Source organism: Saccopteryx leptura, chromosome 2, assembly GCF_036850995.1.
Source record: "Saccopteryx leptura isolate mSacLep1 chromosome 2, mSacLep1_pri_phased_curated, whole genome shotgun sequence".
NCBI lineage: Eukaryota > Metazoa > Chordata > Mammalia > Chiroptera > Emballonuridae > Saccopteryx > Saccopteryx leptura.
Window position 1 is genome coordinate 344,550,097 of NC_089504.1, and position 16,397 is coordinate 344,566,493.

The window sequence follows — 16,397 nt, forward strand, 5'->3', positions numbered from 1 at the left end:
AACAGAAAATAAAATTAAAGGTAAAGTTTGATAAAAAGATTTTGAAGAATAAACTTCTGTTATAACTTCATGGAAACCAAATGTTTCTTGTTGCTTCAAATTTAACCTTAAACATTCACTTACCTTAAAATATAATGTAAAAATTTCAACTAACTATGTTTAATACAACTACTTTAGGGTTCCTTTCCCCATCTTGAGATGAAAAACTACAGAAAATGCAAAAAAATTTACAAAACTATATCTGGCTGTGTACTGCATGAAAAATGGAGCATAATCTGACATTTCTTCAACTAAAGTAGGGTGTGAAAATGGCATTGCTTTCAAATTAGCAAATTAAAATAATTATTGGAATAAAAATATGGCCCACTTGTGCAGGTGTAATGCCAGCTGCTCAAATACCAAAAGAAACAATAGTCTGACCTCATCAAAAAATTGCTGAGTTTTGCGAAGTATAAATTTTAATTCAGTCAGTTCCAGGAAGTTTCTCTTCAGAGCTTCCTGGTTTGTGTTGATTTCCTTTAGTTCATTTTCAATCTTCTCAAAATTAGCCTACAAAAAAAAAAAAAAAAAAAAAAAGAAGAAATCAAACTACTAACTCACACTAAGGTCAACGTGCTTGTTTTGAAAGATATGAATTCACCCAATAGCACTACTGCCAACCCGACAGTTATCTTACATCTACCTTGCAAATATATGACTTTACCAGGGCCATTTCCTTTATAAAAAATTTTGTTTAAAACTGACTTTGTTTATATCTTCTATTAACACTTGGTCGAATTTCTCAGGGGACTTCAGATGGATAAAATAAATATTGAAACCTATTGGCTATTCATTTATTTAGACTCTAAGTTAATAAATTACTAGATAAATTGACATTAATTCAGTAAGGTTTCAATAAGCTGAAACATTTATTTAGTGGCACATGATACTGTTCAACATACTGTTCTATACCATAACAAACAGACTTCATTTTAATCCCATCTACAAGAAACTTGCAATCAATACACAACGCTGACAAGGACAGCGAGAATTACTCTACTCTCCATCCACTCAGAAATGCGTACACTTAAATAGCCAGAAACCTATCTGGCTTCTTCAGAATTGTTTACCTCTAAGTCAATCATGTCCCGGGGGAAGGGCACCTCTGGATTTTCGCCAGTGTCCATAATTGGGATATTAGCTTTTCTTATCTCTTTCTCAACAAATCCTAAAATGACAGAATCAAAACATTCATGTACAGCACATGCCTGGAATTACCAGTTTTTGAGAAAAATAATAAGATGCCAAACCTGGCTAAAAAGAGCTTCATTCTAAGAAAGATATTTGGACGTAAAAGAAACAGCACATGTAAATCCTTTTCTCTATATTCCTCTTCCTCCTACCCACACTCTCTAAGGCACAGCTACCCCACAGACGGTCATCATCCCACTACTGTCTTCTTTCCCTCTTCTGATCTTCAAAGTGCTCCACCTCTGCTTCAGCGCCGCACATGTGACTGCCACCCCAGAGTATGACGCTTCGGCTCACAGGTATTTCTGGCAGAGCAGAGCTACAGAAGAGCCAATTCAGTAGAATATTTGCAGTTGACACACTAGTCAGACAACTCTAGCTCAAAAGGGTTTTAATACATTTGGAAACAAGCAGGTCAGTTTAAGTGAAACAAAACAAACAAAAAGCAAGAAGCAGAATAAGGCTCCAAAATATTAGAATAGAAAAGTGTTTCAGCTGATAACTACTGACTTTTTTTTAGGTTGGGGACCAAATTTACCTACCAACAACCGAGAGCTGGCATAGTATAAACAGCAAGATCTTGGATTTTAGAGCCAGAAAAAACAACCTGGATTCAAATGCTGATTCCATCACAACCACTTACATTCTTAGTCCAAGTCATTTAACCTCTCTGGTTTGGTTTTCTTATTTATTAAATGAGGTTAACACTCATAATGAAGGAATTTTGTGGCAAATGAATGATATGAAGTATATGAACACCCTGCCTGATCTGTGGTGGTGCAGTGAATAAAGAGTTGACCTAGAACGCTGAGGCCGCCAGTTTGAAACCCTGGGCTTGCCTGGTCAAGGCACATATGGTAGTTGATGCTTCCTGCTCCTTCCCCCTTCTCTCTCTCTCTCCCTTCTCGAAAATGAATAAATAAAAACTTTAAAATAATAATAATAAATTTTGGCCCTGGCCGTTTGGCTCAGTGGTAGAGCATTGGCCTGGCGTGTGGATGTCCTGGGTTCAATTCCTGGCCAGGGCACACAGAAGAAGTGCCCATCTGCTTCTCCACCCCTCCTCCTCTTGCTTCTCTCTCTCTTTCTTTCCCCTCTTACAGCCATGGCTCGATTGGAGCAAGTTGGCCCTGAGCACTGAGAATGGCTCCATAGCCTCTGCCTCGGGCACTAAGAAGAGCTGGGTTGCTAAGCAACAGAGCAATGCCCCAGATGGGCAGAGTATTGCCCCCAAGTGGGCTTGCTGGGTAGATGCCAATCAGGGTGCATGCAGGAGTCTGTCTCTGCCTTCACTTCTCTCACTGAATAAGAAGAAGAAAAAAAGCATACGAACACCCTAACTCTCAATAGAACTGGGGTTGTTTTTATTATTAATTGAGAGGCAGGGAGGCAGAGAGACTTCTGCATGCACCCTGACTGGGATCCACCCAGCAAGCCCCCTACTGGGCAATGCTTTGTCCATCTGGGGCCACTGCTGTTGCTCAGCAACAGAGCTATTTTAGCACCTGAGGCCAGGCCACTGAGCCATCCTCAGCATGCAGGGACAACTCGCTGGAACAATTCAAGCCATGGCTACAGGAGGGAAAGAGAGAGAGAGAGAAAGGAAGGGGGAAGAGTAGAGAATTAGATGGTCGCTTCTCCTATGTGCCCTGACCAGGAATTGAACCGGGACTTCCACATGCCGGGCCGATGCTGTACTGCTGAGCCAACTGGCCAGGGCCTCAATAGGACCTTAATAACTGTTAGTTTCTTCCCTCTTGCATAAATAGCTCAGATTAAAAAAGTGTCTATGCTGACATCTAAAATTCATGGTGGTCTGTGTTCCATCTCAGAATTCTATAATGTAATTCTGTTATAAAACCCTTCCCACAAAAATAAATAAATAAATAACCAGTGTTTTCAGCTTGCAGCCTTGTCATCTCAGATAAGGTTTTCATTAAGCATCACTTAGCACAAACACCACAAAAGCTACTTGCATCCTAGAAACTCATCTTAACGTCAGGGTCACAACATTTTTCCTACTACTTTCTTTTTCTCCTGTAGTATTCCCTCCCTTTATTAAGAGGACTGATATCTTAATTTAAGACAAATGACTCATTATAGGAACATCATACAAGATCAAAATGCACATACGAAGCTTTCGATCCATTTCTTCACATCTTCTAACTTCATTCACAAATTTCCGCTGGAAAACATTCACATCTGGATTTAACTGCGAAACAAGAACACAATACCAAATAGTCAAACACTGCATCTATTTCCTCTGTTTCACAAGCAACACATCCTGCAAAGTGAAAGCCTAATTTTGGTCAACGTATGATGCAACACTAATAAAAACTGTCTACTGATCTACTCTGGGGCAGCTGAATCAACTGAAGGTAAAAACCCCTTCCTCACAGCTACAACATACTGCAATGAAGGCCAATTAAACAAAGTACAAAATGTTCTTCCCAGATATGTCCAAAGTCTCAGTGAGCTGCCCATGAGCACTCAACCACAACCAAAAATTTGGACTACTAGTATTATATAATAGAAAGTCTGTCTGGTTTTCCTTCTCTCTTTCTTCCCAATCAGAAGAAACAGAAGGCAAACTTCTTTTGTTCTTCTGTTCCATGTTCTTCCCCTTCAAAAGTGACAGGCTGGTTCATCCATTCATATATCACAAGTAATTCACAAAGCAGTGTGACAGATATTCTGGGAAATACAAATAAGAATAAAACAAGTTGATATTCATTAAGAAACTTGCAATCTAGTAGGGACAAAACATGGATATAACCAGTAAGATAGCATGTGATCAATTCCATAAAAGTAGTTCAAACAGAAAAAAAAAAAAGGTAGTACAAATAGCCTGACCAGGCAGTGGCGCAGTGGATAGAGCGTTGGACTGGGATGCGGAGGATCCAGGTTCGAGACCCTGAGGTAGCCAGCTTGAGCGCAGGCTCATCTGGTTTGAGCAAAGCTCACCAGCTTGGACCCAAGGTCGCTGGCTCGAGCAAGGGGCTACTTGGTCTGCTGTAGCCCCACAGTCAAGGCACATATGAGAAAGCAATCAATGAGCAACTAAGGTGTTGCAACAAAAAACTGATGATCGATGCTTTTCATCTCTCTCTGTTCCTGTCTGTCTGTCCCTATCTATCCTTCTCTCTGACTCTCTGTCTCTAAAAAAAAAAAAAAAAGGAGTACAAATAAACAACTACTATAGTTACTCCTTCAAGTTCTATGGAGCAAGCACCAAATATGTGCCAGATACTATACTAGGCACTGGTGTAAAAACAAAGAATAAGATATGCCCTAACTTTGAGAAGCTCAGTTTCACAGAAGAGATAGACACAGATCAATAAATATACTTTGACCAGGGCTGGTGCAGTGGATTGAGCAGTGGCCTGGGATGCTGAGGGTCCCGGTTCAAAACACCATGGTCACCCCAAGCCTGGCTAGAGTGTGAGCAGGGTTTGCCAGCTTGAATGCTGAGTTGCCAGCTTGATCGTGGATCATTGACAGGATCCCAGGGTTGCTGGCTTGAGCCCAAAGCTTGCTGGCATGAAGCCCAAAGGTCACTGGCTTGAGACCAAGGTCACTGGCTTGAGCAATGGGTCACTGGCTAGGCTTAAGCTCCCAGGTCAAGGCACACAAGAGAAGCAATCAATGAACAACTAATGTGAAGCAACTAGGAGTTGATACTTCTCATCTCTCTCCTACCCCTTTCTTTCTCTCTTCCTGTCTCTCTCTCTCTATCTCTCTAAAAAACAAAAAATAAAATAAAAATAAATACACTTTGTTGGGATACACACTATAAATTAAACATACATCTTCCCACCTCATGTCTAAGCATTCCACTACTAGATACTTATGTAAAAAAAAGAAAAAACACTCACAGAAATTTGTACAAGAATGTTTACAGAAGCATTACTCACAATAGCCAAAAAGTAAAAACACCCCAAATATGTTCATCAACTGACGAATGAACAAAAGGTGGAATAAACATTCAACGGACATTCAGACATAAAAAGGAATGAAGTGCTAATACATGCTACAACATGGATGTAACCTGAATACAATATGTTAACTGAAAGAAGCTAGTTACAAAAGATGCATATTGTATGAATCCATATATATATTATACATAGGATTATATGATATTCAGAACAGGGAAATCCACAGAGAAAGTTAGACTAAGCGGTTACCGTGGGCTAGGGGAAAAGTGGCTGCTAATGGGCCCAGGGTTTCTTTGGGGGGTGAAATGTTCTGGAACTGGAGAGTGATGATAGTTGCACAGCTTTGTGAATACACTAAAAACCACTGAATGTACACTGGAAAAGGGTGACTCTTTTGGTATATCTCAATTGAAAAGAACATAGATAGTGGAATCAGATAATCCTCGGTACTAATCTTTGTTTCTCTGAGGTATTTTCACCTACCCCACAGGTTCCTAATCTGTGAAATGAAGATGGTGGCTCCATTAATCAAAGGTAGGTCTACTTCTCAGGGTTATTGTGAGAAATGCCTGCAATAATAATACAAACCGCTCACTATGGCATCTGGTAAAAAACGCAAACTGTCAGTAAGATTGTTAGACAGTGAAGTATGGAAGAGTAGGGAAGAGTATGACAAAGAGAAGGAACAGAGAGGGGACATAAAAGATTTTCAACAAGTTTAATGAGGAAACACGTCTTCCTCAGTCATCTCTCTAACACCCAGAGGGTATCTTTTGCAGAGAAGATAGAAGATACCAATTACTTCTTATACTGAAACCACTCATTTTAATATGTTGCACATTGTCACATTTAAAAAAAGATGCAAAAGACAGAAAACTACAGATACATGTTACAACATAGATGTACCTTGAGAATGTTACACTAAGTGAAAGAAGCCAGTCACAAAAGACATTGTAGAATTCCATTCACATGAAATGTTCAGAATAGGCAAATTAACAGAAACAGAAAGTAGATTAGTGGTTGCTGGGGTAGGGGTGGGGGTGGGGGGAATGACTATTAATGGGTACAGAGTTTCTTATTGAAATAATGAAAATGTTCTAAAATTGACTATGGTGATGGTTGTACAACTCTGTGAATATAATAAAAATCATTGAATTGTACACTTTAAATGGACAAATTATATAGTATGTGAATTACATCTCAGTAAAAAAATAGGAGAACAATCTAGATATGTAATTCACCAAATTAATAGATTAAGGAAAAAAAACATAATAACCTCAATAGATGAAAAGGCATTCAATAAATTTCCACAATCATTTGTAACAATAACTTTAGAAAATAAAAAATTGAAAAGTATTTGAATAATCTAATAAATAAAATTTTCAAAAAATAAAACATCTTATTTAAATTGTGAAACATTAAAAAGATTTCCCTTAGGCCCTGGCCGGTTGGCTCAGCGGTAGAGCGTCAGCCTGGCGTGCGGGGGACCCGGGTTCGATTCCTGGCCAGGGCACATAGGAGAAGCGCCCATTTGCTTCTCCACTCCACCCCCTCCTTCCTCTCTGTCTCTCTCTTCCCCTCCCGCAGCCAAGGCTCCATTGGAGCAAGGATGGCCCGGGCGCTGGGGATGGCTCCTTGGCCTCTGCCCCAGGCGCTAGAGTGGCTCTGGTCGCAACAGAGCGATGCCCCAGAGGGGCAGAGCATCGCCCCCTGGTGGGCAGAGCATCGCCCCATGGTGGGCATGCCGGGTGGATCCCAGTCAGGCACATGCGGGAGTCTGTCTGACTGTCTCTCCCCGTTTCCAGCTTCAGAAAAATACAAAAAAAAAGATTTCCCTTAAAGTCAGGAACAAGACAAGAATACCAAGTGACGGCCACAGTACATAACATTTTGCCCTGTTTCCTTAGTAACAAAAAATCCCAATTTTGTTCAGAGCAGTAATTGCTCAGTTCAAAAACCACATTTCCCAGAATCCCTTGCAACTAGTATATACCATAATCTTGGTGCCAATAATAAAATTAGAAAAGTATGCTGAGGATGCCTGACCAGGCAGTGGCACAGTGCATAGAGTGTTGGCCAGGGACACTGAGGACACAGGTTCAAAACCCCAAGGTCTCCGGCTTAGCGTGGGACCCCAGCTTGAATGTGGGATCACTGGCTTGAGTATGGGATCATAGACATGATCCCATGGTTTCTGGCTTGAGCCCAAATGTCGCTGGCTTGAAGCCCAAGGTCTCTGGCTTGAGCAAGGGGTCACTGGCTTGGCTGGAGACCCCCCTCAACCCAGTCAAGGTACATATGAGAAGGCATTCAATGAACAACTAAGGTGCTTCAATTATGAGTTGATACTTCTCTTCATTCTCCCTTCCTGTCTTTTTGCCCCTCTCTCTTCTCTCTTGATTAAAAAATATATATGCTGAGGATGTCTGGGAAAGTATTTTTCTCCTGATATAAGTACTTCTCCTTCCTCCTTGCACTTCCTTCAGTGATATGCCTACAGCTGTGGTGGTAATCTATAAGTACAAAAGCCAAATGTTTAAGGATGGTCAAAGAGAGAGAGAGAGAGAGAGAGAGAGAGAGATACAATGATCTTAGGACACTGATGACAGTGAAGAGCTGGTACTAATCTTTGTTTCCTTGAGGTATTTTCACCTACGCCACAGGTTCCTAATCTGTGAAATGAGGATTCAAGTTACACAAGAAAAGAACACCCCTTTCACTTGGGTTTTTGGTTACACACAGCTAAACACAATCCCAATGAGTATTAGCCTGCTGTTCCTCTTCGTCAACATGTTGCTGAAGGTCCCAGTGTCTATCTATGGTACAAAGACAAAAAGAAAGAAAAGGGTACAGATTTGAAAGTAAGAAACTCTCTAAATGGTGCAGTAAAAAATTTTGTCAAATGTGACAAAATGTTAAGAACTGGTGAATCTACGTAAGAGTATTCAGGCTTGAAATTTTTCAAAATAAAAAATTTAGGCCTGAGCCCTGGCCGGTTGGCTCAGCGGTAGAGCGTCGGCCTAGCGTGCGGAGGACCTGGGTTCGATTCCCGGCCAGGGCACACAGGAGAAGCGCCCATTTGCTTCTCCACCCCTCCGCCGCGCTTTCCTCTCTGTCTCTCTCTTCCCCTCCCGCAGCCAAGGCTCCATTGGAGCAAAGATGGCCCGGGCGCTGGGGATGGCTCTGTGGCCTCTGCCTCAGGCGCTAGAGTGGCTCTGGTCGCAACATGGCGACGCCCAGGATGGGCAGAGCATCGCCCCCTGGTGGGCAGAGCATCGCCCCTGGTGGGCGTGCCGGGTGGATCCCGGTCGGGCGCATGCGGGAGTCTGTCTGACTGTCTCTCCCCGTTTCCAGCTTCAGGAAAAAAATGAAAAAAAAAAAAATTTAGGCCTGACCAATGGTGGCACAGTGGCTGGAGAGTCGACTTGGGATGCTGAGGACCCAGGTTTGAAACCCTGAAGACACAGGCTTGAGCCCGGGTTCATCTGGCTTGAGCGTGGGCTCACAAGCTTGAGTGTGGATTGCCAGCTTGAGCAAGGCAGGATCATCGATATGACCTTAGGGGTCACTGGCTTGAGCCCAAAGGTCACTGGCTTGAGCCCAAGATTCCTGGCTTGAGCAAGAGGTCACTGGCTCAGCTTGAGCCCCCGGTCAAGGCACATATGAGAAAGCAATCAATGAACAACTAAAGCGACACAACTACAAGTGGGGGCTTCTTATCTCTACTCCTTCCTTTCTCTCTCTCTTTAAAAAAAAATTAGAGGCTCTGGCCAATTGGCTCAGTGGTAGAGCGTTGGCCTGGCGTGCGGAAGTCCCGGGTTCGATTCCCGGCCAGGGCACACAGGAGAGGCGCCCATCTGCTTCTCCACCCCTCCCCCCTCCTTCCTCTCTGTCTCTCTCTTCCCCTCCCGCAGCCGAGGCTCCATTGGAGCAAAAGATGGCCCGGGCACTGGGGATGGCTCTTTGGCCTCTGCCTCAGGCACTAGAGTGGCTCTGGTTGCGACAGAGCGACGCCCCGGAGGGGCAGAGCATCGCCCCCTGGTGGGCGTGCCGGGTGGATCCCGGTCGGGCGCATGCAGGAGTCTGTCTGACTGCCTCCCTGTTTCCAGCTTCAGAAAAATACAAAAAAAAAAAAAAAAGAAAAAAGAAAAAAGATACCAATAAGCAAAAAAAAAACCCCAAAAAACTATGTATGACAAAATGTACCATAAACAAAGGGAAAAGACAAGCAAAAGCCTAGAACTTATCAGTAAAGGAGTAGAAAAAGATTAGCTTCCAGAAGACATGGAGAACTTTTACAAATCCTACAAGTTAGCAAGCAAAAAATAAGCAAACCCAATAGCAAACAGGCACATATTATGGACAGACACTCATGGAAAAATGAAACCTATTATGTCCAATAAACAAATAAAAAGATACCAAATGTACTAATCTAGAAAACGCAAATTAAAACAATAAGATACCACTTCACACTCACTAGATTGGTAAATTTCCTTAAGTCTGATCACAAAGGTGTTGACACAGTTGGTGGAATGACAGAACTCTTGATCTGGCATGAACAGGTACATGCACTGAAAAGTACACTGTGACAACATCCAACAGCCAGAGATGCACACTGTATGTATTCAGTAATGCCCTTTCTAGTTACAATCCTTGGAGTAGCAGCGGGTCCATGTGATCAGTACAATTTTCACAGTAACACTAAGACATCATTTGCCTTTTTTATTCTCATTGTCTTGTGAGTGTCCAGTGAGTTTTCCAGAGTCTCATGACATACATCACAGCAGACTGACTACAGAAGCAAATGAGAATCCAGCTGTCTTCCATTAATTCAGATACTAAAAGATTTTCAAAAACGTAAAAGCAATACAACTTTTTTCACTATTTAAAAAATATATATACGGGTTCGATTCCGGCCAGGGCACACAGGAGAAGCGCCCATTTGCTTCTCCACCCCTCCGCCGCGCTTTCCTCTCTGTCTCTCTCTTCCCCTCCCGCAGCCAAGGCTCCATTGGAGCAAAGATGGCCCCAGCGCTGGGGATGGCTCTGTGGCCTCTGCCCCAGGCGCTAGAGTGGCTCTGGTCGCAACATGGCGATGCCCAGGATGGGCAGAGCATCGCCCCCTGGTGGGCGTGCCGGGTGGATCCCGGTCGGGCGCATGCGGGAGTCTGTCTGACTGTCTCTCCCTGTTTCCAGCTTCAGAAAAAATGAAAAAAAAAAAAAATATATATATATATAGCTATGTTTCACAAATTTGTTATAACATATTTTTATTATCATTTTAAATGATTTAATAAATATTTTAAACATTTCTCAGTTTTAATTTTTAATTCAGTAAATATGAATAACTATAACTCACATAAAAGCCCTTTAGGGTTCACAATTTTTTTTTTTAAGATTTTATTTATTCATTATAGAGAGGGGAGAGAGACAGAGAGACAGAGAGAGAGAGAAGGGGGGGAGCAGGAAGCATCAACTCCCAATATGTGCCTTGACCAGGCAAGCCCAGGGTCTTGAACTGGCAACCTCAGTGTTTCCAGGTTGACGCTTTATCCATTGCACCACCACAGGTCAGGCGGGTTCTCAATTTTTTAAAAGAGTCTTTAGAGGCCCTGGCTGGTTGGCTCAGTGGTAGAGCGTCGGCCTGGCGTGCAAAAGTCCCGGGTTCGATTCCCGGCCAGTGTACACAGGAGAAGCGCCCATCTGCTTCTCCACCCCTCCCCCTCTCCTTCCTCTCTGTCTTTCTCTTCCCCTCCCGCAGCAAAGCTCCATTGGAGCAAAGATGGCCCGGGCACTGGGGATGGCTCCTTGGCCTCTGCCCCAGGCGCTAGAGTGGCTCTGGTCGTGGCAGAGCGAGGCCCCGGAGGGGCAGAGCATCGCCCCCTGGTGGGCGTGCCGGGTGGATCCTGGTCAGGCACATGCGGGAGTCTATCTCTCCCCGTTTCCAGCTTCAGAAAAAAAAAAAAAAAAAAAAAAAAAAAGAAGTCTTTAGACCAAAATGTTTGAGAACCACTGCCCCAGAGAAACTATTACAGATGTATACCAGGAGACACAGACAAGAATCTTCACTGCAATACTGTAATAGCAAAGAACTGCAATCAACCTAAACGCCCATCAGAAGGAAAAAATAATAAACTGTATATCCTTACAATAACAATGTAACAATTTAAATAAGTGAACTAGTATTACCTGTATCAACATGGTCAAATCTCACAAATATTAAATTTAAAAAGTACCTGCTGAAGGATACATATAGTATGATACTATCCATGTACATAGTTTTCAAACATACAAAATTATATACATATTATTTAGTGATACATACATATATAGCAAAAGCAAAAAGTAAAAACCTATGGGAATGATAAAAATAAAAGTTGCTGTAGAAAGTTACTTTTGGGCCTGACCAGGCAGTGGCGCAGTGGATAATGTCGGACTGGGATGTGGAGGACCCAGGTTCGAGACCCCAAGGTCACCAGCTTGAGCGCAGGCTCATCTGGTTTGAGCAAGACTCACCAGCTTGAGCCCAAAGTCGCTGGCTCGAGCAAGCCCCCCAGTCAAGGCACATATGAGAAATCAATCAATGAACAACTATGGAGCCGCAAAAAAGAATTGATGTCTCTCATCTCTCTCCCTTCCTGTCTGTCTGTCCCTATCTGTCTCTCTGACTCTGCCCCTGCCACAAAAAAATAAAAAAGAAAGAAAGTTACCTCTGGGGCAGAGGGTAGAGAAATGAATGTCAGGGAAGAAGGACTGGCAGAAGCCTTCAATTATATGTGGAATGTTTATCTCTTAAGTAGATAGCACAAACATAGGTATTCATTATATTATTCCCTATAATTTTTTTATATGATTAAAATACATCATAAGTAAAAGTTAAGAACACTGAAAGGACATAACGGGTATTAGAAAGGGACACACGATAAAACCAGATGAAGGATTGCAAATTAAGGGTGACTTAGGTTTGATTTAGGTCTCAAGTCTAAAAAACGGGAAGAATATCAATGCATTAACTCAAGTTTAGGTAGTCAGAATGAAGAAACAGTTTGGGAAAAGGGAAGGTGTTAGGATTTAAACATGCTAGCTTGAGACACAGAGATGACAATAATCTCAGAGAGTTGTACATTCAGGGAAGGTGTTTGGGAAGTCAGGGCCAGAGGTGTAAATTTGGGACTCACTGAACAAAGATGGAAAATTTGAGAATAGATGAGATCACTGACAAAGGTGATAAAGGAAGATGGAGTGTGGAGAGGCTGTCCTGAGAGAGCAGAGAGCTTGGAGAACACTGACAGGGAAGGAGAAGATGAAAGAGAGGCTGGTAGAACACAAGAAGGTAAGGAGGGAACCGGAGTCAAGTAGGAGAACACTCCAAAAGAGATGGTATCTATAGTTTCAGAGAATGAGGAATAAGACGGTCACTGGATTATATTCGTGCAGTATCAGCTCACAGAGAACTTCCTGAAAGCTTGTCAGTTCCAGGAAGCCAACACTGATGAATTTCACACTTTTCTGACCACTCCTCTTTCATCCATCCATTCATTTCGACAAATACTGATTGAGTATATCTTCTATGTGGGCACTAAGGATAAGATAATAAATGTCCATGTCTTCCTGGTACTTAGCTCATAGTAGAGACAAAACACTTTAAACAACTACTCACACGGATGAATGTACAATCATGACTATAATGAATGCTACCAATGAGAGGTACATGGGAGCTTTGAGATGACCTAATAGAGAATTGTGAACTCCCCCTCCCTTCAGCAGCATATATCTGATTGTAAGCCCCATAAGGCATATATTTTTATACTCTTAGACTGTCCATTTTCTTTTGCTATCTTCTCCAACTTCCCAGCATAAATCTTCAGAATAATGAGTATTCAGTGTATGTTTACTTATATACTATCTATCTGTAACTGGATGCTTCAGATCTTATAATAAATCTGTCCTACTGTATAAAAGAGCTCTGAAAAAAAAAATTTAACACCCTGCTGCAGATGTTAAGTAGCCCAAAAGAGTTACTCTTTAGGAAGGTTGGGAGACATTTTGAGAAATGTGAATGACCAAAGCTCTGTGCAAGCCTTGAACAGGTTCGTTTGGTGTCCTCCACCTGCATTCCAAGCAATCACCATGAGAATGCTTAGGGTTATTCTCAAAGTGGGAGCTAGTAAAAACGTGAAAGGATGGGCACACAACATTCTCACTTTTAGGAAGATGACTCAAAAAAGTGTAGCAACAGTAAGCCATGCTATAATGCTATTTGTTGCAAATAAAAAGCAAAACATTCACCATTAAGGCAAGTGGCCATGACAAGAAAAATATAGTTCAGCAGTAATAAAGAAGCAGTTCCACCACTACTTACATCGCGAAACTGAACCTTCCCGAGTTCTCCTAATTCACTGACGCAACAATAAGCAGCTTCTGACTGTAGAAAAAGCTGGGCCAGGGTCATCTCTTCACTCCGGAAAAGCTCCCCCATGGCGGCAGAAAAGCACACCAACTGAGTACCCGGATTTCTCTCCAACCTAAGGCAAAGAGAGAAAATTACGTGACCTTGTAAATTACTAAAAGGGCTAAGAGCAAACAACACCAAGTATGGCTTTTTGGTTTTGCATTTCATGTCTTCCACCTCATGCTGACAGCTCTTTAACAACTGTTTTGACATCCTGCTTAGAAAGATGGAAAGGAGAAATTGCAAAGGCTGTTACTGAATCCTCTCCCACAGAGTGCCTGATGAAAAGTCACTTCCCTTGCAGTCAACGGCAGGATCAAATGACAATATGTGGGGACATCTCAATACATAAGAATGTATCCAGATTAAAAACAGGAACTGGGAATCCCAAACAGCTTTTTTAATACCCTGGACACAATATTATGAGGCAGTGACATTCACACTGCTCTATCCTGTTTTCCATTTGTGTCAGGAAACAAAGAGACTTCACTCATTTTCTACCCTCTACTGCTATTTTCTGAAAGCCAAAGTCCCAGCGCTACCCTAAAGCTATTATTACCTTAAAGGGTTTATTTAACCTGCCAAATTCCTCAGAAAGCACCATTTTCTCTCTAAAGAATCTAAATATATAATCATTATTTTCAAAAAAGGAGGGGAGGACCAGCTTGCATATTAAGCTCCATTTCAAAGCGAAGCATGATGGGAATACATTGATAATGACAAAGCAATTTTATCCAGCCACAGCGAATATGCTTTCCACCTCCGAAGCTTTCTGTATCTTATCCCCACCTTCAAGATTAATTACATTGTTCCATCTGTTAAAGCTTCTCATGCATAAGTCAATAAAGGTTTCATTTTAGGGCTGTCTTATCGCTGCCGGGTTAGAAAGACAATTGGCGCTATCAGTGGTCCTGAAACTGCAATTATTTACTCTCAATCAGCCATTGTGAGGCACAGACTGTTAAGAAACTAAACTCAGCAAAACGTACAGTATTTTTAGTATCACGAGAGCATCCATAATGATAGGTGAAACTGGCATTAAAGGAAGAGTTACTCTTCGGGAAGGCTGGGAGACATTTTAAGAAATGTGGATGACAAAACCTTTGTGCATTTGATGTTCAAGGCAGCAGCACGACACACTCCGATATAAGCAAGGATTTCTCAAGAGATTATGTAGCTTGACTTTACGACTTTCTACACCTGAATCATCCAAAACAGCTATTACCAGCCTAATACACATCCCTCCTCAATTATGGGATGGACTCCATAATTTCTAAACACATAAAACTATGCCTGACCAGCATAGTTCAGGGGCTGCCATAAATGACAGCCCCCAAAGAGCTGCCACCCTCGTTGTTGTTTTTTAATTTATTACTATTTTTAACTATTACTAGTCTCCCTAGATATCCCTCCGACTGGAGCCAAACAGGAAACCAAATAAACCAAAGCGATTAGGGAATGGGGTGGGGGTGTCACACAACAAAATATGAAGAAATGGTCATTCTGCACAAGAGGAACCCAAGTAAAGTCCCCGCTCACTGCCTCACTGTCATCCAGTCCTCGACTCCTAACGAGGCATTGAGATTCACCTGCTTCATTTCCTGTCTACCCAGTGAGCCCAGGCACATCTACGTCCTGGAGTAGGGACTAAAAGGGGGAAATCCTCAAATTGGGACCTCCTTTAAGAAGTCCCCTCCAAACTCTTCGAACATCCCAATAACCTTCAGTTCCTCCGCCTACTCCTTAAATAAGGGTAGGGATTTGGGCCTCCAAAGGGGAGTGAACCTCCGGCTCTTCTGCCCACAGGAGGGGTGCCCAAAGAGGGGTGAATCCTCCTGTCCTTTCAGTTTCCTAAGATCCCTGCTAATTCCTTTGACAAACCAAAGGCTTGTCAGAAGAATTTCCTACGCCCCTCGGAGACCGCTCCCTGCCCGGCTGTACCTGCGGCGCTGTACCTACCGCCCCCGCTCACCTCCAGCCACCGGCCGAGCCAATACCAGAGCAGTCACCACAGACCCAGCCCGCAGCCTCCGCGGCTCGGGACTGCAGCGCCTTGACGTTCGTGCGTCCGCAAAGCCCCACCCCCGCGCCGCCGCCGGCCTCCGCCCCTAAGATGACATCATTGTAGTCGACCAATGGGGTGCGGCCTCGGTCGCTGAGGCTGAGTGAGGAGTCCTGGGGGCTCAGGCGAGACCCTGTGGGTAGACGCCATCTTGTCCCCTCTGCGGCCGCTCCGGCCGGCTGGGTGGGCAGTGCAGGTGCGCGCGCGCGCGCACACACACACACGCACACACACACACACACACGTCACACTTTCAGGTGCTCACACACACACACACACACACACACACACGTCACACTTTCAGGTGCTCACACACACACACACAGTGCAGGTGCACACACACACGCACGCACACACACTCACGTCACACTTTCCCCCCTAGCTTACAGAAAAGAAAATTTGAGCCCTAGAGTGTGGAGTCCTTGCTAAAGGTGCTAAATTCTGTAGTAAATCCTTGAACAGGGGTTTGTCACTTGACTATGAAAAACCTTTATTTTTTAATTTTTATTTACTGACTTTAGAGAGGAAGCAGAGGGAGAAAAACCTTGATTTGTAGTTCCATTTACTTATGTATTCCTTAATTAACCCTTGTATGTACTATGACGGGGGTCAAGAGGAAGCTCTAACCAACTGAGCTACCCCGCCAGGATGAAAACCCCTTTTTAAAAACTACTTGGTCTAGCACCTGCAGCAACTGCACAAGGTCCATTTTTCTCCA

At 43.0% G+C, this 16,397-nt stretch overlaps 1 protein-coding gene across 5 annotated transcripts in view; it reads right to left on the reverse strand.

Moving 5' to 3' along the window:
• The window catches only part of ATP6V0A1 (ATPase H+ transporting V0 subunit a1), a 58,034-nt gene extending 42,342 nt beyond the window's left edge, over positions 1 to 15,692 (reverse strand). For 4 of the 5 annotated variants that reach the window (XM_066364160.1, XM_066364159.1, XM_066364158.1 and 1 more), the window contains exons 1-5: positions 15,590 to 15,692; positions 13,528 to 13,690; positions 3,364 to 3,442; positions 1,110 to 1,207; positions 421 to 549 (exon numbers count right to left, since the gene is read on the reverse strand). In XM_066364160.1, the coding sequence (XP_066220257.1) occupies positions 421 to 549; positions 1,110 to 1,207; positions 3,364 to 3,442; positions 13,528 to 13,644 (423 nt within the window). In that variant the 5' untranslated portion in view covers positions 13,645 to 13,690; positions 15,590 to 15,692. Of the gene's footprint in view, positions 1 to 420; positions 550 to 1,109; positions 1,208 to 3,363; positions 3,443 to 13,527; positions 13,691 to 15,576 lie in introns of all 5 variants that reach the window. The other variant, XM_066364157.1, reaches the window with a different exon arrangement.
• Positions 15,693 to 16,397: the final 705 nt, after the last annotated feature.